We start from the raw sequence: 26,476 nt of genomic DNA, 5'->3' as shown, positions 1-26,476 counted from the left end.
CTTCCCATAGCACCACTAACCTGCTCTTTGTGTAGAGGCTTGTTAGAGCCCCATGCTTGGTGTTGGCTTTATGAAGATTCACTTTATGCTTTTCATGTTGAAATGAAAGCGGCATCTTGGAGCAGAGCTCAGTGGGTGCATTTGAAGTCATTTCCCTGGGCTTTGGTATTGATTCACAGAACAGTTCCCATCTCAGTGACTGACCTTGGTTTCAGGGAAATGTTTTATTTATCTGAAAATAATTTTCATATTTGTACAGAGTACCTCAAGTCCTGTCAAGTTTTGCATTGTATCTTTCTCCTTTCCCTTGAAAAAGTTGCTCTCCCCCTAAAGTGATTGTATCAGCATGGAGAAGGCATCGTTTAGCTCTTCGCCATTGGTGTGTGCTCAGGCATCTCCATTTGTTGCGCAAGTCTGCCTACTCACAGAAGGAACTACTGGTCTTCCCAGCTGAGATCTCATTTGCCTTTTAGTGGTGGAAATGACCATGTAGATGTTTAAAATTTGGAGTACAAATTTTCGGTATTTGACTGAAACATACGATAATTTTTCAGCATAGCTTTGAGATACCAAAATCAGCTGGAATGAGCCCATACCCAGTGTAGACCCTTGCAAAGGAGGGAGACCAGCAGGAATGGTGCAGAGATGTCTTGCCAAATACTGAGTATCTCCTGCAGGGCACTGGAATCCTGCACCTTGCCGTAATTTCAGTTAACATTTGGGGCTGGTAGCATCCCCACAGGAGACCTTACCTTGCCCAGCGCTCCCTTGATGAATCCCAAGTCAGTGGGCGTCTCCTGTCATGAAAGAAGTGTTAGAGCAGGTCCTCTGTGAGCCAGCTGTGTTTTGGGGTAGGAGGCACAGTTTGGTTACTCCCAGCCTCTAACTAACCCTCTGGCAAATCTTTAACTTCAGAGGCAAAACCTCTAACTTTGCAAGCTTGTAGCAGAGGGTACGCAGCGGTGAGGCAGCCTGGGCTGCAGTGGGCTGGTTCTGCTGCAGAACTGGACCTGAACAGGCACGTCTTACATTTGGATTTGCTTGGAGAAGGAATCTGGTTGAGAGACACACTTTGTTGGGAGAAGAAATCAAAAGCACAGCAGGGCAGTACAGCACAGACACCTGAACAGGGCAGGTGAGTGGAGTGTGGCTGCCAACGGCTGCCCGTGTGCTGAGATGCCCAGCCCAGGCACAGGACCCACAGCGGAGCAACCGCACGGGGCCCGTGTGATGGATGGGTGGGTGGTGGGAGAACAGCAGCACTGTCTGCTGCGCCCAGGTCAGAAAGCAAATGGTGGGGTTCTCTGTTCAGGTGCTGTGACCACACAGGATAGAAACTTGGGAAGCTTTGTTTTACTTGTGCTCAGTAGTAAAGTCAAATACTATTTTGAAATTAAGTTTAGTAATTTTACATATTTTGATCAGATTTTGTCATTTCATTTCACTTGAATAAAATAGTACTTTAACAATTACTTCCCCCACTAATGTTGTTGAGTAATTCTTAGTCAAATTTAAGAATAGTTTCAGTCAATCCATATTCATTATTTTTTAATTAATAAAATACTTGCCTGACAAATTTGTTCTAATTGTATTTAAAACAGCATGACAAGATGCTGTATTTGCAAAAACAAAGGAAAAATACTACGAAAGGGGTAGCAAGAAATGTGTAATTCTTATGTAAACCATGTCAATAAAAAGCCTGGACATGTTGGTGTGTTGGCATTTTAAGGTTATGATTCCAGTAGTGATTTCCAGTGTTGGTGGTGTAGGGCTGCAGTTCTCACCGATGCTTTAAATCAACCTCTCTTCAATAAAAATCCAGACAAAAAGTAATGGCAGCAGTTGACCTTCAGATTGCTAAAGGAGGGCTGTTGGTGTACTGTTGGAAAGTTGAGAAAAATTTATTGATATGACGTTAATTTTTTTGTTATTTAGCAGTGACCTTAACTATAAATGCGAGAAGAGGCTGCATGGCATTGGCAGGCTACTCAGCCACTGACGTCTTGCCCGGCATGGCAGAGCATTGCAGTCTGTGTCCTCATTTCACCTAGGGCTTCGTCCCTCACCAGCCAAATTATTAATTAGGATGGAGGCAGGTTAGATGCCTCCCAAGTTTCACTACCTGTGTAATACAATATGCCATTTGCTTAAAACCTAACACTACAAGGGACCCAGCATGAGTAGGTTTCAGGAGATATTAAACCCTGCCACTGCAAAAATATACTAGCAAAAGTAACGTGCATTATAAGTAAGGGGTAACACTGCATGAAAGTTTGCAGGGATCACTTCCCTTAATGGAGTAAATGCAGAATGAGCCTTCAGAATAAGATGGTTGTAGGGTGTTACAGAAGAGATTTAGCAATGAGTGTTTCAGACATCCAAACAAAACCAGCGAGATGACTTTCATACAGGAGAGTAGGGGTGGGGAACGTCCTTTTTGTCACTGTCTGTCTGGGACCAGCTCCCCTTTGCAGTGTCTCCATGGCCATACCTGAACACCTGCCTTCAGGCTTTCCTTTTCCGGATGCACCTCCACATTGTGTCTTGTCTGAGTGTTGTGGCAGCCTGTTAACAGCTTGTGGTTTTATTTTGTTTTTAAATTAGTCCCAGAGGACTACAGTGCTCTGCAGTTTCTGTGCCTTGAAAAACAGGGATGGATACATCTCAGCAGTGGTGGTGAGGTGTGGGCAGCTCCAGATACTGCTGTATTGCTGAGGATTCGCCGGCTTCTGCTGCTTCCCCCATTATGTAAAGGACTGCCTTTGAATTACTATTAATAAAAAAAGAGGAGCAGTTTGCAGAAGGGATGGCAGTGCAGGCAGGCACAGCTATGAGTGCAGCTACAGCATTGTGGAAGGCTGTTGGAGCAACATCTGGAAATGAGATGCAGAGCTTAAAGAGGGAAATTAATTTCATGTATAATTAAAGTGAAATTTTCTGCAAATACATATTTTTTTAAGGATATTTTTGGTTTTGCAGTGGGTATATTGTGAATTGGTTATCAAATCACTCCCATTTTGAAAGAAGCGTGGCAGTTTGCAGCTGTGATCTGTTAACATTCCTCATGTCTCAGGCACCCTAATTGCAATGCAATGGTGTATCATTGCCTTAAGCCTCCTCAGAGCTCAAAGGGGGGAAAAGTGTGCTTTCTCTTTCTAAAGTAAATGATTTATTATGAAGAGAAGAGATTTTCCCTCCTTTCCCCTCGTCATCCTTGTTCTGGAGCTTACCCCGAGCTCTCTGTGCACATCTTGAGAGGCCACATCCAGGGGCGGGCTGGGTGTTCTGGTGCTGGTGGCGTGTCAGAAGGGCCAGGTGCCCTGTCTGAGCAGGTTTGGCATACGCTTTGGGTGTTGGGAGAGCTGAACACAGCCTTTGGGGTGCTGGGGCTGGTGTCTCTTCTGCAGTGGGTGCCCCTGGCGGGCTTGGTCCAGGGATTATCACAGTGATGGTGCCTTGCCCTGGCTTGTGCTGCTTGTTTGCTTTGCCTGTTCTGTATATTCCAGGTCAGATTTGTTATGAAGATGCTGTAGTAGTGCTGTGTGTTGTGCCAGTACAATTTAGGAAAGAGCTTTATACACTGAGCATCAGAGTGGCATTGCTCCTGCCATGGAGGCATCACCAGGGCCACCCCAGCACTGTGTTCCACTTGCTGCAAGCTCGAGCTCACTGTATTTGACCTCAACTTACTCTCTGTTTGCAGATGCAAGCAACAGGTGATGGCAGTTTCTCTCTCTTGAAATCACAAAAGCAAGATTTTATTTTTAAACTACAGCAATTCAGTTTTAAATATAGCACCTATAATGGAGAATTCTCCTGCTATTTGCACTTGGGTGAGGACACTAATTTTCCAGTTTAGATCACCATGCCAACCACCTCCCCTTTTCACCAGGTAGGAGAGACTTGAAATGCCAGCAGGCTGCAAAAACAAATGAAAATAGTTACGTCTGGGGTATTTTACATGTGCATATATCTGCCTTAAAAGTTATGTTTGATGCCTAATAGCAGCACTGTGCTTGAGTTAGTGGGACCCTAAACGCATGCGGGCAGGCGCTGGAGGCAGCGCAGAGTAAAACACCCTGGGCAGCAGCCACGGAGCTGGGGCTGGGAGAGTGGGAACACCCCTACAGACAGCCAGGGAGGGTTTCTGGAACAGTTATAAAATACATCAACTGTGTAAAAAGTTTATGGCAACATACACAGTGTCATCCCTCCTATGGTATTCCCTTTTTAAACTTGCCCTAAATAACATTGACCTGTTCCAGCAGCTCTGCTGCACAAGGGCAGTGGCCTTTTTGTTTGTTCCCCCGGTGTGGATGCAGTGACGTGCTTGCCTATGTTCTGTTGTACCATGCCACAAGAAATTGGAAACTTGAAAATATTAAATAATAACTATGCTGCAGTACATCCATTAAACAGTTGCAGTGCAACCTGATGGAGCTTCAGCTTGCTGCTCATTTTAATCATTTACTTGGAACTACTGAGGTCCTAAGAGCAGAGGCTGGACAGCAAAAGGACTGTTTTTCAGACCAAGTCATTTACAGGGAGATTATACACTGAGAATGGAATGTTGATAAAAGTAATCCTCAGTACCTGCAACTGATGAGGCTTTGTGCAGCGCTGCTTTGTTCACAGCCACTTGCTGGTTGGCACTGCATGAAGTTGGAATGATAAATAGATTAAATCTTGCATGTGTTTTACTTGATCTTGACATAAAGTCATTCATTTTACTCTTAAATTGTTGGTTATTACATGCTTGAGTAAGGATCATGCGGATTGCTTGAGATTGCTCTGAAAGGATTTTATGGCTTTAGGAGTTTAGAGAGGCAGTTTCTGATGTCCTTGCTAGAAATGTCTGTGGTTTCTAATACTGTCATTATCCACATGCAGCCCCTGGGAGGTAGCTGCCTCTTGGAGGCGGAATTTGGTTTTCCTGTATAGGCCTGGAAAAAATGTAATTCCCTCTTGTCTTGCAGTACAGCACAGGCTGGGGGGCAGGTGGAGGGTTGCTTGGGCAGAAATCTGGTGTCATCAGGCTGCAGAGTTTATGCGTCATGGGAGTGGTGGTGGTGGTGTACATATAAATATTGATAAATTGATACATATAATGTGTATATAAGTATGTATGTGGATATCCAGATATTTGTAATAATATGAATATCAATCCCAAATTGTATTGAAGGATTAGAAACATACTTATATTTCTGTAAGCTATTGATGCATTTGCCAATGGATGTTATAAAGCAAAGATTCAGGGAGTTTGGCAGGGTCTCCAGTGGCCACCTTACCCCCCAGTTACAGGCTGACCTGAGCTGGCCATGCACTTTGGTGATGCTGTCATGGGTGCTGCGCAGGGGGAGGAGGGTGCAGGCATGAACATCACCATCCACATCCCTGTCTCTGTCCCCATGCCACTGTTCCTGGAGATGGGGGTTGTTCTGCAATTCCCCATGTTTCTCCCTGTATGCTCCTCCTTGGTTTTGTGCAGTTTGCATCACCAGTGATGACAGGGCAAGGGCTTGGCCTGGCGGGAGCAGAAGGTGTGTGTCCGTTCATCCCAGCCACTGGCCGGAGGAGCGACTCGGGCAAGTGCCAGTGTGCATCCCCTGCTCGGTCCCCATGCATGGGCTGGCAGGAGCCTAGAGCCCTTGCAGCAAAGCCCAGGGCAGCTCCCAGCAGTTCAGAAACAGCAGGGTTTTGCTGCTGTGCTGTCTTCTTTCCTTCTGGTTTCATGCTGGGAGTCTGCTTACTCTGTTTTCTTTTTTCTTTCTTTTTTTTTTTTAAGCCTGTTGAATGTCATGGCAATTTGATGCATTTCCTCCCATACAAGTGCCATTATAAGCCAAAGTGATACATTAGAGGGTTTGAGACTTTTATCTACAAGATACATACACAAAGGCGTTATTAAGTGGTCACTTCAGTGTGTTTTATTGCTACACTAGATATGAAAAGATGCCCAATGATAATTAAGAAGTATAAAACTTGTAGCCGAATCAATTTAATTATTATAACCAAGATCACGTCATGCCAGAAAAGTGAGACAAAGCATCTCAGCAAATTCAAATGAATCGAGTTTCTTCTTTTGCAGAGGCAAAGTCGGTGCTGCAGGAGGCAGGGGTCGCTGGCACTGTCGGCACAGGGAAGCAGTGTGGTGCAGCTGGAGTGGGGCTGTGGGGGCTGCTGCTGTTGGGCACCTGGGTGAGGCCGCGGCCCCCAGCAGCATTGTTACTGCCAGAGGGGTGGCCACTGTCCCCTGTTAGGTCTTGACTCTGTCTGAGGGGCTGAGTTTGGAAGTAAGTGTTTTGCTATTCTGGTAGTGCAGATTTCCGCAAAGAGCTCCCAAAGTGGCCAGGAATAACTGAAAAACGCCTCTTACTATTGTTTTTTCCCCCTCCTTTCTGCAACAGCAGCCATAAAATCATAGAATGAAATACATGGTAAAGAAATAAATCAGTGAAATGTATTTGGAAATAATTCTACTCAGCCACTGATGACTTAATTTAGCTGAATAGATCAAAGTAGTGCATTGCACTAGCTGCAGCACAGCATATACGTTATGGCTGGGTTTATCAGAGACGGAGTAAAGTCGTCCTCAGGAGCAGCAGCCGTGATGAGGTGTGCAGCTGGAAGGAGCACGTTGCAGGCAGTGTCCCCTGCACTGCAGCTTCGCCTGGCTGAGCTGGGCGGGGGCTGTGAGGAGGCAGTGGTGGCTACTCACTGCCCCAGGCATGCTCCCCCGGCTCCCTCCTCCTCCTCAGTCCCGAGGAAGGCAGCTCTGTGCCAAGAGGGGCATCTGCAGAGGCGCCTGCACCAGAGGGTGGACCCCAGGAGGACAGAGGGGATGCGGTGGGAGGCAGGACAGCCCCAGGTTAAAGTCTTCGAGAAAGAGCAGCCTTAACCCAAGCTTGAAATAGCTCCAAACCAAAGCTAAACTCTTTTCCAGACTGTGGCAAAGGTTTGATTGGTATTCCTGGAAGCAGGACTTAACTAAATACACTGAATATATCTGCTAAATGTTTACAGTGCTTTAAAAGCAGAAGTTGTTTGCTTGCTTTCTACTACAGGACCTTTAATAAGTTTAATAAATAAGTTTATGGTCAGAAATGAAATAGCTGCACTTATTGCACCAGGTTTGCCGAGCCACTGCCCAGAGCCAGGTGGGGATGGGAATGGGGTGGTCCCTGGGGTGCTCCGGAGCCTGCCTGGGGCTGCCAGGGAGACTCCTGCTCTGCAGGGACTTTAATGCTAAAGCCCACTGATAGATGGAAGGAGGTAAAGGCCAGTAAAAGCAAAATTATTTTTAGTCTTGACGCTGTGAATTGGCTGGTTTGGGGCTTTGCAGAGGAGATTGGTCAAAACACAAGCAGGGAGAAGGCGCCAACAGCACAGTGCGTGTGCCGTCGCTGCACTGGTGTGGCTGCCCACTGCAAGGTCCATTTGCTCTTGTGATGTTGTCACGCTCCCCGCTACGAATCCACTCTCCAAGACCCATATTTAAGGACTGAATAAATGCGTGTTTCAGCTACCTAATAAAGGCTAGGGCACGTTTTTGTTAAAAATATTTTCTGCTTTTCTTTGTTAACACTTGGCAGCCATTGCTGTCCAACAGAAAGCCTTATGGGGAGACAAATTCAAGCTGAATTGAAGGCTCTGGAAAGTTATCCCTATTATTTTAATCCTTTTACTTTATTGCTGCTGTTCGTTAAAAATGTGTTTTCCATGAGAACTTCATTAATGTCAGTGCTGGTAGAAATCTGTGCTTGGTGACGTGGGGCAGCTCTGGGCTGTGCTGGTCTGGGGATGCTGGCTGGCTGGCTGCAAGCACGTCTTGGTGTGCGTGCAGCCTTGGGGCATGGCCCCTCTCCTGGTGTCACCTGCTGCCGTGGCCATGCAGCGAGCGCTTCTCAGCTTCTGTGCTTTATGGTGAGGATATTCAGCTGTGACTGGCCAGTGTGTATTTATTTGAAATCCTTTGTTTAATAGAAATTCAGTAGTTGTTATCAATATTTATTCTTGTCCGCTGCTGTTTAATCAGCTCCTTATCACATTTTCTGCTGCTTTCCCTCTGTGAGCAGGCACTCTGCTGCGGGCGTTGTGGCTGCCAGCCTCTGCGTGGCCATACCGGCTCTGCACTGTGCCACCCCTGGGCTGCTGTTGGACCGAAGCACTTGCACTCCATGGCTGTGGGAGGGGTTTACCTCGACTACCGTGGCTCTGTACTTGGTTTGAGGGTTGAATTCTACCTTACTTATAAGTTTCTTTAATTATTCTGAGGCTAGCATTACAAAGCTGGGGCTGGTAGCAGTCCATTCGCCTCTTCAGCCACCACTGGAAGCTGGAGGTGGGACTGGCAGGGAGGTAGAATTGGACTGTTGCTCAGTGAGACATTTAGGGATTATTTTCCAGACCAGAGAAGTGAGCTTGGGCAGATCAAAGCATGCTGGTGATAACTGGGGAAACAGATGAGATCTGAAGGGCAGCTTGGGCTACTAATGAGGGGAGAGACCTCAACTGCCACATCCATCACTGCTGGCCTCTGTGCCTGCAGTCCTCTGTGCTCTGCATGTTGCTGGGCGCTTGCTGTACTCAAGGAGAAAACGTGTATTTCAAGGGAGGGTGTTTGTCCTCCTAGTTCCCCCTGTGTTTCTTGTAGGCAGCTGCACTGCAACGCTTGCTTACAGGGTAGCCTGACCACAATGGTGCCAGGAACGTGATTATTATTGTATGTAGAAACAAGAGCCTGCTGTTTTTTGCCATGCTGTGCTGTTTTTTCATTTTATGCATGGAAACCACTTATAAAACCAGAAATACACACGATTTTCATCTTTTTTACTTGGGCCTATCTCAACATTTGGCCTTCTGCTGGTGCTCTGGAGCTGGCAGGCTTTCCTCTAGTGTGCCAGTGCTGTGGAGGAACCAGCAAAGAAATGCACTGCTCCAATGGCTCCAAAACCAGCAAAATGCTGCAACATCCTCCTTTATCCTGGAGTGGTACAGGAGGCATGAGCCAGCAAGGTTGCAGGCAGATTTGTTTTTGACATGCTAAATCAGACTTTGGGCTGGAGCCCTGAGTACCCCTATCCCTCCCCTGTCAGGACACTTGCTGGTTTGAAGTCAAGGACGGTATGTGCCAAGGACCAGCCCTGCCAGGGCCTGCACAGGGGCCAGGGGCATGGGTGACAGTACCAACTGCCTAGATTTTAATGAGTTTTGCAACAACCTAATTTAAAAAACAGAAATTTGTTTTTAAGGATAGATCCTCAGGGTGGTTTCTGCAAAGTATAAAATCAGGTATGCTATTTGCTCACTGGGATGGAGTGCTGCTAACAGGTATGATTTACTCCTCCTGTGGTTATCTGGTCCCCAGTGAAGGGCTGTGTCATGTGGTTTCGTGCTTGCACTGCCTGTGTGAGCAGCTCAGGATCAAGCACAGCTCGTTAGCCTCCAGTGAGTGGTGAGTTTGTCTGGCTCAGCCTCTGGAGGAACCTCAGGGATGTGGCTGGGTGAAGGCTGCCTATCCCCTCTTGTATGCCTCTTCGGGAGCAAAACACAAGCTCCCCACACATCTGGAGTGTGTGGTTTTGGACAAAAGAAAACAATCACAGCTGTTTCCCCCTGGAAAAAAGCTGAGGTAATTTTCAGCTTTCACCTTAAGTGGAAAAATCGTGTCTGCGGAGGATGTGAGCAGCAGCTCGTGTGCTGCCATCAGTGCCCCTGTGCCACAGCCCAGCCCTGGAGCAGGCTGAGTGGTCTTCATGAGGCTGATGCCCTCACTCCCTTCCTCTGAAGGCAGGCATTTGCCACCAGCAGGCATTCTGGTTGCACATAAAAATTATTTGTGAGTATCGGAGTCCACGCCATCTCTTTGGCAGGCTGTTGGGCCATAAGCTGGGGCCTGGCTGCGGTGGCGGTGTGCTACAGGGCCTGCCCCACGGGTGAGGGTGGGCAGCCTGCCTGAGGGTTTGTTAGCAAGCATTGCTCCCAGCTAGTGGGTTTGACGGTGAACCAGCAGCTGGATACAGAGTCAGATGGGCTCTGAGGAGAGGCACCCACAGTCCCACAGCAACCGCCTTGGTGGTGGAGGAGCTGAGGTGTAGCAACTCCTCCTCTGGCGTTTTTTGGGCTGGTGAGACGGGTGGTACATCAGTGCTGGGTAGTGCCTTGGCAGTCGTGGTCCTGCCTCTGGATCACTGGCTGGCTTTGGAGTCATCGGCATAGCTGTTGACTCTCTGGGACTGCAGTTTGTATGCTTCAAGTCAGTAAAATAGGTGCAGTAACTCCTTTCATTTAATATTAGAAAACTTTGAATGTATGCTTGGCAGGCCAGCTACTACAACAAAACACATGCAAACAGTTTATTTTAAAAAAGCAAATGATAACTTACATGTAGTTAAATGTTTTCCTGTAAAACACATGGGCATCAGTATAAATAGTTTTACCATTTACAGGCAATATTTGGATTTTACGTAACAGCTATCTTCCTGCTTGGGTTTTAACGTGCCGAGCTCTCTGCTGTCAGAAGGAATTTATACTCCCTAAGAGGGAGGTGTTTGCGTATTTGTTTTGGATCAAAAATATTTAATCTGTTACAGCTGCGCTCTTCAGCGTGGCTGCTGGTTTGCTAGCTCTGGCTGGTGCAGATATGAGTTGGTTGGGTACCCGCAGCATGGCGGGACCAGCAGCACTGGCACAGAGGCATCAGCAACAGGCAGAGTCCCCCAGCCAAGAAGAAGTGTCAACGGGAGCATCCTCAGCTGTGGCTGTTGCCATTCAGTCTCATGGCTTGCTCGGAATACCCAAAAGCGATTGGTTTAATTATGTCAGTCATTAATAATTGTTAATGATGGGGTGTCAAATGCTCATGCAGTGCAGTTGGGATGCACAGCACTCAGAAGTGTGTCTGCAGGCCACAGGAAGCTGCTGCTTTTCTTTTTAGGAGGTAGCCTGTTAGATATTAGGGGGTTATGTGTCTGATCTTGAAAAGCAGGAATTGGTAACTAATGGCGCAGAAATGCTTTGGCGAGTCCATTGCACTGTTGCAGGTGGTTAAAAGCTGTGGTAGCTGCCGAAGGCTGTCAGCAGAAATTACAGCCTGCTTCTGCTTGACTCTTTTATGTTTAGAAGCCAGGTTCTTTTCATCCTATGGTGTGGAGGTTGTCTCATTGATTTAATGGTAGCAATGCTGCATGCGGGATCATATATTTGACCATAATTCCACAAAACCACCAGAGGAAAAAATGTTTGCTCAATACTCAGAGCAGCTCCACGAGGCTGGTGTTTCTTTCACTTCAATTTTATTTTGGAATAAGCAAGAGTAGAGCTTGGAGCAGAGTTTGGGCCACGGTTTGTGTTACCCTGTGGCACTGCAGGGTTGTTTTTACCTGTTGCACATGAGGTACCCCACAGACACCTCCATGGTGGGGGTCCGGCACTGGCTGCCCCCTGATGCAGAAGCAGCTCCTTGTGCCCACCCTGCCTACCCGCAGCTAGCTGTCGCAGGCACCCCGCTGTTTTCTCCTGTATCTCAAACCCTGTTGCTAAGCAACAATTTTTAATCAGGGAATTAATTTGGCTCCAGGACATCCTGAGTAGCAATGGATGCTAAAAATGTAATTGAAAGGTTGCTGCATCAGTCCTGTACTTATGCTGTGTTTATAGGTAACAGTCCCTTTTCTTCATGAATTTTGTTAGCTGGGGGGGGGGTGCAGGGGAAGGCAGCCACTCCCCCAGCGCTGCAGGGTGGCAGGTGAGCCTCTCGCTCTGAAGCAAGCAGCCAGGCTGCAGTCCATGTTGGTGTCCGTGCCGTGCCATGCTGGGCTCCACGCTTCTCTGCCGGCTGCACCAGTGCAGCATTGTGGCTCTGCCTGCTGGGACTGGGGGAAGTTCCAGGGACCTCGGGGGAAGAGCCAGGGTTTATTCCAGTAAAATCTCCACACACAGTGAGTAGCATGTTGGAGCTGTCGGTTCTCCTCTGCCCCTGGGCTTCTATGGTGATACTTCAATGGTACGGTGTTGGTGGACTGATGAAAAACAAGAAGCTTCCCTGTATGCATATCTGAGCAGTAGTTCTTGTATAAACACGCACGGAGTTGTGTAGCAAGTGCTTGGTAATTTGGTTGTGCTACCGCAGTGGTATAAAAATAGCATAAATAAACAGACTCAGCAGGCTGGCGCAGCTCAGTTTTAAGACTTTCTCAGACCAACTGCATTTACGAAACTTGTCTGTACAGATGTATGTACTTCAGATACATAGAGGCTGATCAATATTACCTAACTCCAGCAGCATAGGGAGGAGCTTCATGTGGATTCAGGCAACTTGCCCTGGCTGAAGGAAGGGGTCAGTGGCACATGCCACCTTGTTGGGTCTCTGTGGTTTGTCTGGTTTTATACTGCTGCAGAGGGATAACCTTAAACAATGATGGCAGGATTGCTGTGCTCAGCATGCACTCTCTGGTGTTTAGCAAATGATAGCAGTAAGTGTGACCTTTATTTAGTCTCTATCCATACAAAATTCATCTGTATTTCTCCTTCGGCTGTGCCCACTCTGATGTGTGCTGATCCTCCCAAAACCTTCAATCTCTTCTGCAAAGGATGCCCTGTCCCCAAAACTGCAGGCATCCTGGCATTATTGGTCTGTCTAGTCGCCGGTAACATTGCAAATAGAAATGCAAAGGCAGTGTCCCCTCGCTGCTGCTCTCCCCTGTCATGCAGGTTTGGTTGCAACCACATGGTGCTGAGTGGTGTGTGTCCCCCCTCCATGGCTGTGCGCCCTGTCACAGTCCAGAATCTGTCCGGATGTTAGAGGGAATACTGACAACAGTTACATGTTGCATTACTGCAAATAATGTCCCTGTGGAAATAACCAAATGCAGGGTAAGCCCTGCATTGAGGAACCTCAGCCTGAGATTCAGAGCAGTGCTGGAGAGGTGTGTGGTGGGCTCACAGGGGCTCCTTCTGAGAGCGGGTTCATGTTGGATGTCTCACTGGGTGATGGCACTGAGGGTGCCAGGCCGTGGTGGTGTGGTCTGGATCCTCCCTGCCTTCCTGTACCCCTTAAGGACTTGGTGTGGAAAACCTCCCGTTGCCTGCTCGCAGAGTTTCTGAGGACAGGGCACCTCAGCTTCGGCCATGCCCCTGCATGGGGGCTGCTCAGGGCTCCTGCAGGTCCCTCGTGTAGGTGCTGTGGGGTCTTGATGGGTTGTGTATGGAGGAGTAATGACCTTGCGAAAAGCAGTTTGCTAATTAGACCTTATTTATTGCATCACCAGGCTGTGCTTTCCAAGAAAGTTTTAGGCCGAAGCCAAGTCCACAAAGGTGATAAGTTTACTGTTCTTCCTTTGTGCAACAGATTAGACGGTGTTTCTGAGGAGGTATTGGAAAGTAATTATTTTGAATTTGAATTGGTTTAAAATTCATGTGGGTACTGAAAGCTGTAGACATTTGCAAGATCTTAAAAGAGCTAACGCTCATAGTCAGGGGCCAGCTTTCAGACCTTGGTGCAGATACTTGCACAAAGCCTGTGCCCTTTGGCCTGAGAGTGAATGAGACTGGGGGTTCACCCGCACCTTACCGGAGCAGAGGTAGAAGCCAGCAGCAGTGTCCTGGAGCTGCCAGGGTCACAGGTGCAGGAGCTGGACCCGATGCCACCCTGAGATCTTCTCTGCAGACTGCGTGATTGGACAAGAACAGCTTGGGTACTGCTAATTGGTAAACCCCCCCACTTGCTGCTGTGATCCCTGCTGCTCCAGTGGCTCACGTCTGGCCTTTGAAAGAGTGTTTTCAGGGCATGGATGGTTTTGCCTGAAGCTGTGGGCTGTGCCACAGCTGTGGGTGAGCGTTGGGGCTGCCAGCGGGTCATGCTTCTCTGCTGGGCAGCAGCGCTGTTGCACAGAGGGCTCCGCAGCACACCAGGCTCCCATTATCTTCTTGTTAATTAGTTATTGACTTCTGCTGATACATCCATTACATATCCCTCAAGGAAAAAGTGAAAATTGTTAGTACCCACATTACCTAAGCTGTAACTGTAGCAGATTAAGGAGTTTGCAGTCTCAGAAGTGAATCCCAAGAATACTTTCCCCTTATTAAACATGCAATCAGAGCATTTTCTGGAAGGAGATTATTTTCAGAGAGCAAGAATTGCCATTGTATTTCTAGCATTTAGTGTGGGATCTGAAAAACGGGACGTGCTGTGCTTCACAGAAAAGTGGTGGTGTAGAGAAGGAATTGTGAGGTAGTGACCTCATAGAAATGGACTAATTTCTTGCTTATCTACGTGACAGTCTTAAATATCTAGGTGTAACATCAAAATCCAACACATTTCTCAGATGAGCCAAGTCTTGTAGAAATACTTACACTGTATTTTCAGAATGCAGAATTTTTGCAGTGATTTTCCCAAGCCAGGATTGACTATGGTTTCTTTTTTTGTCCGAGTTCGACGCTATTTCTCTTCTACAGTTCTGCAGATATTCACATGAAATGCCTCCCCTTTGTGGGGAATAAAACCACATCGCAAGCAGAAGACACAGGGCTGCAGGGGGTCTCACCAGAGCGGAGCAGAGGGGGACAATCCCCTCCCTCGACTGCTGCCCACGCCGCTGGGGATGCAGCCCAGGTGCGGTTGGCTTTCTGGGCTGCAAGCGCATGTTGCTGGGTCATGTTGAGCTTCTCGTAAACCAACGCCCCCAACATGATCTCCCCAGGGCTGCTCTTAGTCCATTCTCTGCCCAGCCTGTATCTGTGCTTGGGACTGCCCCGACCCACACGTAGGACCTTGCACTTGGCCCGGTTGAACCTCATGATGTTCGCGTGGGCCCACCTCGCAAGCCTGTCCAGGGCGCCCTGGATGGCATCCCTGCCCTCCAGCGTGTGGACCGCACCACACAGCTTGGGGTCGTCGGCAAACTTGCTGAAGGCACGCTTGATCCCACTGCCCCTGTCGCCAACAAAGATGTGAAGCAGCGCCGGTCCCAGTACGGACCCCTGAGGATCGCTGCTCATCACTGGCCTCCACTTGGACATCAAGCCATTGACCACAACTCTTTGAGTGTGACCATCCAGCCAAATCCTTATCCACCGAGTGGGCCGTCCCTCAGAACTGTGTGTCTCCAGTTTAGAGGCAAGGATGTCGTGTGGGAGAGCATCAGCTGCTTTGCACAAGTCTGGGTAGATGGCATGAGTTGCTCTTCCTTTATCCCCCAACGCTGTCACCCTGTTGTAGAAGGCCACCAAATTTGTCAGGCAGATCTGCCCTTAGTGAAGCCATGTTGGCTGTCACCAGTCACCTCCTTATTTTCCGTGTGCCTTAGCACAGTTTCCAGGAGGATCTGCTCCATGATCTTGCCGGGCACTGAGGTGAGACTGACTGGCCTGTAGTTATCCAGGTCTTCCTTTTTTCTCTTTTTAAAAATGGGGGTTATATTTCCCCTTTTCCAGTCCATGGGAACTTCACCGGACTGCCACAATCTCTCAAATGTGATGGAGAGTGGCTGAGCCACTTCATCTGCCAGTTCCCTGGACTTGTGCACCTTCAGGTTCTTTAGATATTCTGGAGCCTGATCTGGGCAGTTCTTCAATGAATAAACAAGGTAAATCTTTTCCTACAGACAGATTTTTATTAATTCCTATTTCCAACTAAAATCTCCTCAGCACGATAATCTGACTAGCGGTTTTTGCAAAACCACAGTAATCTTCAGGAAAATACCTATATTTCAGGGTTTGGGTGTAGCTTATAAAAAAATACTGAGATTAGCAATAACCAATTTTTTGAGATATTCAGTGCTCTGTGTGTTTGGGGGCTTATTTTTTATTTCTTAGGGAGCTGTGCAAGGGTCAAAAAGCTGGTTTTGATTAATTTGGTGTAGCATCCTGGTGTGTCCGTAGCTCTTCAGGGTCACCCACCCCCGCAGCATGGCAGCTCCCGCTCTTCTGCAGTTGTCACCTTTGCAGCTGCTCCTGGGTTGGCTTTTTTCACTTACCCGGCTGCCGTGGTTTTGGCTGGGATGCAAACCCAGCTTCCCTGGAGCATTGCTGTGTGCCAGTGCCGTCTGGCAGTGCTGGCACAGCTGGTGGTGCGAACCGAGTGCTCGTGAAGCCAGAGGCAAGTCTGCCAGTGCCCTCCGAGCATGGGACCTGGCTGTGAGTGGCAGACGAGGGCCTCCAGGCATTTTTGGGTGGAGGTGCAGTGTGTCCCCTCGGCTGGGCCCGCTGCTTGCACTGGGGCACAGGAGCTGCACTGGCTCAGCGTCACCCGCGGGCATGAGAAGGGCTCTGAGGGACACTGCTGGGAGGAGGAATGGTGTAGAAGGTAACATGCAGGTAGATCAGCTTGTCAGCTTGGCACTGCCCTTGCATGCCCTCACCATTTCATGATGTTTGCATGGTGTTTAGATTGGGCAGGGACTCAGAGATGAGTCTGATCCAGCAGGCAGTGTGGGGGCAGATGGACAGACCGAGCTCCTGGGCTGATCTGGGCCTGCAGTCCCCTGGCCCCATCCCTCCTGCCTCCCCAAACTGCTGAGGAGCCAGCCGGGTCTTTCCATGGCTTCCCAGAGCTCAGCGTGTGGCTGCCATGTGCCTGGGTCAGTGGACTGTGAATATTTAATGCAGGCATGGGAGGTGCCGGGGAGTGAGGTGGGAGGCATTGCAATGACACCCTTGCTCCGCCGGCCCCGTTGGGGCGGCTGATGCCAGACCCCACACCTAGCGCTGCTGGGGGGCACCTCCTGTGGCCCTGCATAGCTCCCCGGCTGGGCGAGTGCCACCCCACTCCTCTCTGTTCCAGTCCCCATCACCCACTCTTGCCAAGGCTAGACAGCTTAAAATACTGCAGACATCATGCTGCCCTCATTTAGTGGCAGCCTGGCTGTTCAGTGCAGCCTGGGCTCTCTGCCTGAACGTTGTTGATATGATAGCTGGAGAACCGCATCATGTGAGCTCAGCCTCCCGCTCCAGCGTTCCTGCTGGGAGGATGCCCAGCTGCCTGGCTGATGGACCAAGCTTGCCCTCTTCCCCCTTGCTCTGCGGGGCACATGTGTGGGCACAGGGATGCTGCTGTCCGGAGCGCGGTACCTGGTGGGTGCTGGGTAGTGGCAGCTGGATTGTGCAGCGGGGACACGTGCAGGGAGGGCGCTGGCCATGGCTGGCAGGCTCCCCAAGACTGGCCCCCTCAGGCAAAGCCACAGCGTTGCCAGGTCTTTGCTCACATATCCCAGCACCATGCGGGTGTCCCCACCTTAGCATCCCACTGTGCACCCCGGGTTTCCCTTCTGGCACTGCTCAGAGGGAAGGCCTTGTCCTGCTTGTCCCAAGGGACCAGAGATCTGTAGGGTCTATGCTGGAGAGCGAGCCTCAGGAGCATTTCTAGTAAGTTTAGTCCAGCAGGATTCTGGTAAAAAAAAATAATTCAGGATGCTGCCAGCATGCTCAGCTTCCGCTTCTCTGGATGTATTCACTTAGAGTGGTTTTTTTTTTTTTTTATGATTGAAAAAACAGCAAAGGTTTCAGAAAAGTTTTGAAGAGATGAAAATCTGCCTTGAACTCTGTTGACTGAAGTTAACGGAATCTAGTGAAAAGTTAATTAAGAAAGCCACCTGCTCGCAGTATAAAGATGAATGCAGCCATGTTCTTGATCGAGATTTTTGACAGTGGTTTTCAGCCTGCAGTTTCTGACTCCTGGGTGCTCGGTGGACCATTTTTAAAGGCCCATGGAATAAAAGTAAGACAAGAAACTCTCTTCCCAAACAGAGAACTCTGCATTTCTTTTGGAAAATTTGCTAAGATCTGAAACTTTAAAAAGATTGAAGGTTAAATGCTGCACTAGGCTCTACAGTGACGTTCAAACAAGAAAGATGTGAGTAGGTAACAATAACTAAGCATAAGCATAGTTTACCTTGGGACCTGTTATGTTCTTGTAGTCTTTAACGCAGAGTAAATTGTCTTCCTTAAAGATCAGTTGCAAAGCAAATAGAAATTAGGGCCTTGATGGGGAAACAACAGAGGGGTTTCCTTGTTTCCCAGGAGCCAGAGGACATTGCACTAGATCACTGGAATGGTTTCTTCTGGCCTAAAAACATTTGGGGCTATGAAGTACCTTAAGCAGTCATGACGTACAACACAGACTGCCAGACTTCGGATCCAGTCTGGAGAGGTGTGGGGCAGCCTGAACCCCACTGCTGAATCAGGGGCATTGAGTTTAATCTGCATTTTGAAATCAGGTTTGTTAATAGCTCCTCTCTGACTTAAGCAACACATCATAGTTTCATGTCACTCATTTAGCAGTAATTAGGCCTGATTTTTACACTGTGCTAATGTAAAATAGCATCTTCCAGGCAGCTAGTAAATGTGTAATTTTGCCCTGTGTTACTTAGAGGTAGCAACAATTAACATAGGTTTTAGTATCAAGAGAAAAATTTACATAAATAAAGCTGTTCCAAAGTGCTTGCCTTTTATATAATTGTGAAATGCTTGGGGGGGGGAGACACGGTGTGGGTGGGTGTGTCTGCTGAAATGAGGTTGGTTTCTTTGTGCAGAATAGCTTAAATACTGAACTGTGTCATCAGTGAGGCATTACTGAAAAGAACTGAGGGTCATTTTGTCCGAAAGCATCCCTCCAGGCTGAAAGCATGCTTTCCCCCAGCCAGAGCGTGCTGTGCAGAGGAGCTGAGTGGGAGATGTCCCATGCCTTGTTTCGGCCGGCTGGCCCCAGACTGTGCCAGCCCCTGTGCAGGTCTAGCTGCTGCTCCCGGCAGTCCCCTGCTGCCTTTTGTCCCCATGGACATGGCCGGGGCTCCCTGGGGTGGGACAGCAGCTGGCAGATGCATGTATGCACGCTTGTCTGTGTGTGAGTACACACACATATAAAAATGTTGTTTCAGTTAATAGCACAGTGATTAAAATTCACGCTTCACAGACACCGATTCCTGTTGCCAACTTTGATTTGTCTTTTCTACTTGGGAAACATTAATGTTTGTTACTGAAGTATCCTAATCCTTATTTGCAGTAGGAAACTCCGTTCCCCTGTAAAAATATTTTCTCAGGCTCCACATGTTTCCCCCCCTATCTTATCTGTAGCATAATTGTGCTTTTAGCTTTTTGCATTATCTGCCCCGTCTTGATTGCTTTCCAACATTTGGAGCTGTGTTATTAGGGAGATTTTCTTGCAAGTGACTTCAGTGGGCCTTTCCGTGTGCCAGCTCTGTTGAGGACAGCCCCTGGCACCCCTCAGTCCGACAAGCCAAACGCCTGCAGGAGCCCCGTCATGGGGCTGGGGGGGGGGCAAAGGCCGCATGCCAAAGGGCTCGAAGGACCCCTCCGACTCTTGCCACGAAGAAGACCGATGCCTGCAGCCCGTGCTGGTGCCAGCAAGGTGGCAGCAAGCCTGGCATGGCTGAGCGCTGGGGCAACCCGCGCCGGGGGTTCTGTTGGCCTGCGTCTTCCTGTGGTGCTGGCAGCCGCCGCTCAGCGCTTCCGCGCGGTCTCTAGAGGTAGACGGAATCGTGTAATGGAAAAAGCATTTCATTCAAGGAAAGATGCTTACAGTTTGTGAACAGGTGCTCTGAAAGATGCACCTCCTTTGCTGTTTGTTACAGCAGTGGTCTCCATATCCATAGGGCTTCCTATAGTCTCTGTGTGTAGCCCAAAGATATCCATAAAACTACCTATTTTTCTTTGTATCAGGGATATCTTCCGATGCAAGGATCACTCGGATGTCAGTGGAATAACTATGGAAATGAGTTTTAAGAACTTTGGACTGCCAGCAGGAAAGATGGATTGGGAAGGGGGGGCAGCAGCAAACCGCTTATCCCAGCCTTAAGGGGAGACAAAAATCATCATACAAATTAGATTTCTGGCAGATCTTGTAAGAAGAATACATTTTAACTTTCTGAGTAAAATTGCGGGATAAGGTCAAACTATATTGAATTAATTTGTTTCCTGATAAAAACGGTTTCTTACTTAAATTAAGGCTGGCTTTTGCCTTGTCATTGTTCCTGTTCGGGTTTATTTCAAAGATGAATGAGTAAATAGAAAAAAATGTAAGGGATCTGGTTTTTTCCAGACAAGGATTCAATTTTCCTTTTTATTTTTTAATTTTTTTTTTATTGTTAACATGTCTTTAGTGAAAGTATGGGCTCCAGTGTTAAAATTTTAAAGAACAATTAGTGTGTAAAGCTTCTGTATTAATGAGTTTGCATTTTCTGAAGTCTCACAGCATGCGAGATCACAGCTGAGATCACAGCTGACATGCCGTGAGAGGAGGGGGTTCTCTTCCCTGACCTCCCTCTGCCGCACTCCATGCCCAAGCCAGTGTGCCTTTCATTTTAGAGGTTTTTGCAGTGGAGCCACAGCTGGGGGGACTGGGGGTCCCCTTCAGTCACCTTCATGCCCAGCTCCCTGTGGCCCAGCTGCCCTGCTTCCAGCCAGGAGCCCCCAGAGCAAGAGATCGCCTTGAGAGAGTTCACCAGGCAGGGTCGTCTTATGTGCAGAGCTGGTTTACTTGGTAACAAGGAGGTACAGTGGGGTTTGGATATACGTTGTGCAGTGGTTGTCATATTGAGGAATGCCCTTTCGTCTAAATAAAACTAGTGCCTGAGTTTTGTTGTTTTTCACATCTGAATGTAATGAAAAATTTAGAAACAGTCAATTCTGATTTTATTTTAATTACACAATTGCAACAAAATGCATCATGTGCAACAGGTTTTCTCCAAAGATGCTGTGTCCCAGGTCTGGTGAAAGTGCAGAGCTGGTGCTGTGTTCCTGGTAATAATGCTACTTTGACCACACGTCTTGCTGCGCGCTCAGTTCTGCTTCTGCCCCTGTGCAGCAGAATGGGAAGCAGGCCCCGAGCATTTGCAGAGCAGCGTGTGGGCTTTCACAGGCCCGCTGCTGCAGCCGTGCCACATTGCTTTTGCTGGGTTTCTGGCTTCACAGCCACCTGTTTCCTGGAGGCAGGTCTGTGGGCAGAGGGGAGTCCCTGTGGGCCTGTGCCCATGGAGGGTGGGCATGCTGTACTATCAAACAAGCTCGCCTTCAGCAACTTTTAAAGGAAACAGTACTTTTTTTAGAGCTGTACTGCAGAAATGCATAGTTCAAAGCAAGCAGCAAGCAGCTGATACTGGAGTTATCCAGGTGCTCTGCTCAGTATGTGGTAGCCAAGAGAAGTAGCTGGGGGCTTTCCTCCTAGGCCTGTAGTGTGTGTTGTGGGATTTTTAGCTGGTGACATAAGGAAGCAAGATACTCCTATAGCTTCTAAGCCAGTTGTGTTCAATTCTCTTCTTCAGGGTCGATGTTCAAGGGAAAACTGCAAGTATCTTCACCCACCACCACACTTAAAAACACAGCTGGAGATAAATGGACGCAATAACCTGATTCAGCAGAAGAATATGGCCATGCTGGCCCAGCAGATGCAGCTTGCCAATGCCATGATGCCTGGTGCCCCGTTGCAGCCTGTGGTATGTGTGCTTTTTGGCTTCAATCAATGGGTACAATGAGTTGTAGTTGGAGTAAGTTAGCAGGTGTGCTTACACGCCTGTAAAATCCCACAATTACCAGGAACTGGTAGAGAAGTGAAATACAATGAAATGCTGGTCTGTATGTCTTTGTACTGCTCAGTTCTCCTTGCCTGAAGTAATATTGTTAATTTAATTAATTCTCTTAATCTTTTGTTAATTGAATTAATTTTTTGCCACTTCTTACAATTAAGAAAGTGATCTGTGTGGGATTTTCGTAAATAGATGCTTCCTTTGCAATTTTATGGGCTCTAGGAAATTCCTGGGTTTGAGAAGATTCCCACTGGATGTGTTCCATTCGCTCAGGGGAAACTTCTCAGGGAATTACTTGCTGGAACTGGACTTTGATTTTTACAGCCCACTGTCAGGCAGAGGAGAAAGCTTGCCCTGAGTGATGGATGCTGCACATCAGTCTGACTTGCAGGATCAACAGCTCAGGCTTGGCAGGAAGATGTATAGATAATCATACTTTCTGTAAAAAGCCAAGGGGTGGGGGAAGGAGAATCTATCAGAAATCTCTCATTTGGTCACTGTAAAATGTGATCATATATTACATCATATCTGTTTCTCTTATACCTTAGTAAGCAAGTACAGTATGGTGTTCCACAAAGTCACATGCTTTGGCTGAGTTTCTTGCTCTGCAGTAATCCCTTGTTTCAGCAAATGTAAAAGGTGATGGGCATCTACCCGCCATGCACATAGGCGTTTGGGAGCTGAACACCCTGTGCCAGATCCCTCTCTAATGCTGTCCATAGAGGCCATTTGAGCTAACTAACCTATGGATAAATTTGGCCAAGAACCCGTTTGATATAAATTCCTAGCTCAGATATTAGAGGGTACCGATTAATGTATGAGTGAGACTGCCACTGATTAATGTATGAGCAAGGCTGGTATATTCCACATCAAAAGGCAAACAATGCCTCCCTGGCTGAAGCTCTCTCTTCCAATGGGTAAAATGACAACAAAGGAAAAAATAAGTTGAAATATATGTATAAAATAAATATATCTGCATTCACTGACAGTTCTTCTATTCCTTTCCTGCTGGCAAAGGTAGAATTTAGGGAGTTTAATTTACTTCTGGGTACCTTCCATTAGGAAATCTATATTCACTCTGTTAGATGGGTTCTTCAGCTTTTATTTCTGAAAACAGAGTGACAATGGTTACTCCTCAAAATATATCTAAATCCTCAGGAAAAAATAATCTCAACAGAAAGAACTCTTATGCTTGTGTCAAATGGTTATTTGGCCCCACATTTTGTGGGTCTGCAGAATACTGCTGAATATTTTCTAGCTGATTTGATTCAGTTAATATAACTGTTATTCTCCCACGGAGGTTTATGCCTGTTTCAAGAAAAATTGTAGTGGGGGAGAAAAGCAGAAAATGTTGTGGTAGGTTCATCACAGTAAATTCACTTTAATATCTGTTAGCACAGCATGAGAAGATCTCGCATCCTGTTCTCTCTCTTTTGATTGGCTTTTCTTTAAATGAAATTGTCTGTATCACCTAGGCAAGGAGATGAGGTGAGGCAGCATCAGCACACAGACATCAAATGCTATGGCACTGCGGTGCTTCAGGGGGTGCCCTGACACTGCGCTCTGCAGCCTGCTCCTTACTCCCATATTGCCAGAGAAATGGGGCTGCCTGTGGGCTGGTGCGTGCTGCTGATGGTTTTCAGATCAGGAACAAAATTCAGTGTCTGTAGAGCTAGGCAACTCAAGAGCAGGCTGTGCTTTATGTGCTTTAACTCCACAGCAGCCTCAAAATGATTTTTCAATTTCAGCAGCTCAAAACAGACATTGGCACGTGCCACAGTTTTATTTCCTGATGTAAGTACAGTGATACAGCTTTAGCGTCAGCAGATTTGTCTTGGGGGCTATGAGAAAGTTTAAGTCAAAATGCAGCCAGCAGTAAGAACCACTGCTTAAAATATTCTTCTCTGTTAACCTGTTTGTTTGTTTCATGAATAGTAACCAAATACGGTAGGCTTGCGTTTACACAGGGCAGTGTGTAGGCACACACCAACATTTGGATAAACATGGAAAAAAAAACCCTACTGCAGTCCTTTGGATTAATGTTCCTTTTTAACATAAAGAGAGGGTAGTGTGAGGATAACACTTAAATAAAATGTAAATTCACCTTTATGCCACACTCATACTGTCCCTAAAGAGCAAAATGTAAGTCGTTGTATTTTGAAGCACAGCATGAACCTTCTACCCATCCCTGCATAATTTCTGTTTACATCGCTGGAGTTAAAACGTTACAGTCTGTGTTTTCAGCATTCAGTCTCATTCAGTGTGGGGATTCACAGCAAGGCCCATTGGCTGTCCCAGCAATAGTGTATCCAAATGGATGTCATCCTGATAATTTGGCCTTAAAATTACTTCATGTTTTTTAGCATGGTTGAAACATGTGTTGTTTCAGGGTGTTCTAGCAAGTGATTTATATCATCTCATCTAATGACACTTCACTCAGTCTGTTTTGTTTTACAAAAATCAATACCCTATGCTTTAATAAAAGTAAGTGAACTAACTTAGTGAGAGACTCTTTGGTAAGCAAAGCAGTGGGATCCTTTCACTCATATTTCTGTTTGATAAATGTTTTAATTATCTCAGTTGCAAGTAATGTATGTGGACCTTTGTCCATCTTTCCTTTTTAGTTCGCTCTTTTATCTGTCTTCAGCTGGCACTTGAGGGAGGGGATTTCAGATGGTGAGTGGGGATAACACGTCCTGCAAGCGCTGAGACCCTGAGGAAGAGCTCTACCTGCTCAGATCGGTTCCACACTCCTTGCTCGTAAACCGATTTAAGGGGAGTTGGGCTCAGCTAGGCTACAGCTTTGGTACTGGCACATCAGTGGGTGATGCTGTGCGGCTTCACAGTAGCAGCATCAGACCCTGGGTTTGCCTTTTCCAGTGTGGAAGAGTGTGAAAAATGCTAAACAGAAGCAGGAAGGTGCGGATGGGAGACCAGAAGAGCGGAGATGGACCGTGAAGGTGGCTGGAGACTCTGGGGCTGTTCCTTTCTCCCAAGGGGCCCACTGGGGAGCCCCAGGGCTGCTTGCTCTGCTCTGATCTGCAGGGCTGGTAGTCAGGCACAGCTTCTGCAGAGCACCGGTGCTGCTGGGGCGATGCGATGCGCAGCGCGCTGCAGGTGCAACTCTGCAGCAGAACAAGGTCCCAGACCTCCTGCAGGTCTGTAGTGCACAAGTAGCTGTGGGTTGTCAGTGTTCCTGTCTGCATGCGGTATGCTCTTGGGCATCCCTTGGCACTGCAGGTGCTTCCTAGGTGACTGTGAAAGATGCATTAAATGAGTTCAGCGCCTTTCCTGCGGACAGCCGTTCCTTTGGGACCAGCGAGCTGGAGCGCGGGCAGAAAGCCCATCTGTCTGTCTGGGGGGAGCCGTGGCCCCGCTGCGCAACAGAGGCCGATCTGCAAAGGTGCCCTCGTGGCTCAGTCCCAATCGATAGACCCCATCAGCGAGCAGTGCCTCTGCAAGTCAGGCCTGTGCAGATCAGACTGGCTGGTGAGGTTTGTGTTGGTTGTGCACAGGCATTTTTAGAGCAGAATTACTCAGTAGAGGAGATGATGCAGATTATGGGGCACCTGGCAGCACAGAGCTGCATCCAGGGCTGTCCTCCTTCACCTCTGTTCTCTATGCTGATCTACAGGAGCTGCCTTTTTCTTTCAGCTGTTTTGCATGACGCACAGCATAGTAGGGCCCAGACTGCAAGGCCATAAGTAGTTGCATGGTTTGGTCGTGATGATAGAGAAATATTACTTCTGCTTCTAGAGACAGGAAAGTGAAAGCTTGCTGGAAAACAAGTGAGCAGTAAGCAGCGGAGGTGAGCCCAGCAGCTCTCCCTGACCTGGAGCTTCCCCTGTCCCTCCTCTCTTGCCTGGCACCCAGGTCCCAGTTCTGACCAGTTTGCAGTTACAGGCCTGGATGCCCGGGCTGACCCTTGGCTGATGCTCACAGATGGCAGGGCCGTGCTTGAGGTGGCCCTGGTGGCAGTCCCGCTGGTCCCTGTCCCACAGCTGCCCAAGCCTTGGGTGGGTGCTGGGGTGGCTGGGGACAGTCCCAGGGAGACCCAGTCTGTGCCGCCTGTCCGCTGAGGCCGCTCTCTTGCCAGAATTTTTTTTTTCTGTGTGCAGGAGTGTTTGGGTGGCTTTGTGCCCTGGCAAACTCCTGCTACAGAGAAGTGGTTGTGTGGTGCCCAGGTTTCACCACTTCACCATCTCTTTCTGCCAGCAGTGTGGTTCTGAGTCTGGGCTAATATGACTGTAGGATAGGTTTTTATCTCCTAATTTCGGTGTGTACAGCACATTGCAAAATACCTGTGAGTTTTGAAATTACATGAAGTGGCTCTGATAAAATATGCTGTTATTTTGCAGGGTCTAAAGGCCAAAGGATATTTATGTTAGTATAAAATTATCTCAGTAGAAAATAAACTGGGTAATTTTTATTTTTACTTACTGTACAGTCAGTATATTGGTCTGGAATCAAACAGTGGTATCTCTTAAGTTACACGTTAACAGACTGGTCTGTAGTTTTATTTTTAATGTTCACTATTACATAGCTGATAACACCGTAACAAAAAGTCCAGCTAATTTATAGTATATTTAAGAGTAGTAATTTATTTCCTGTAAAATTTGCCTGTTTGTTTTTCATTCACATGGATGAAGAACCAGAGATGTTAAAGATATTATTCCCATTTACACAACTTTCAGTCATTTTTCTTCAGTAATCTCTGCATGTGTTTTTTGTCCAGTGTTTCAGGTGGACTTGTTCCTTGCTTCCAAATGGTTCAGTCATTTCCTCAGGAATACAAAACCATGTGGTGTTATATGGTGTCTGGCTTAAATAGATATGAAACAGAGAAAGAGTTGCGTTAACTCTGTAGTGGTTTTTCTCTTGAAAAGTTAGTTTGGAAGAAAAATCTAAATGCCTTGCATAAACCCTTTATTTAGATAATA

At 47.5% G+C, this 26,476-nt stretch overlaps 1 protein-coding gene across 30 annotated transcripts in view; it reads left to right on the top strand.

Moving 5' to 3' along the window:
- MBNL1 (muscleblind like splicing regulator 1) overlaps window positions 1–26,476 on the top strand; it is a 126,392-nt gene that overhangs the window by 74,535 nt on the left and 25,381 nt on the right. For 28 of the 30 annotated variants that reach the window (XM_040612871.1, XM_040612883.1, XM_040612857.1 and 25 more), the window contains one exon: window positions 21,276–21,446. The exons of the other annotated variants lie outside the window; for them this stretch is intronic. In XM_040612871.1, the coding sequence (XP_040468805.1) occupies window positions 21,276–21,446 (171 nt within the window). The remainder of the gene's footprint in view (window positions 1–21,275; window positions 21,447–26,476) is intronic. 30 annotated transcript variants of the gene reach the window in all.

Source organism: Falco naumanni, chromosome 13 (assembly GCF_017639655.2).
Source record: "Falco naumanni isolate bFalNau1 chromosome 13, bFalNau1.pat, whole genome shotgun sequence".
NCBI lineage: Eukaryota > Metazoa > Chordata > Aves > Falconiformes > Falconidae > Falco > Falco naumanni.
The sequence above is the reverse complement of the archived record's forward strand: the minus strand, read 5'-3'. Positions and strand labels throughout refer to the sequence as shown.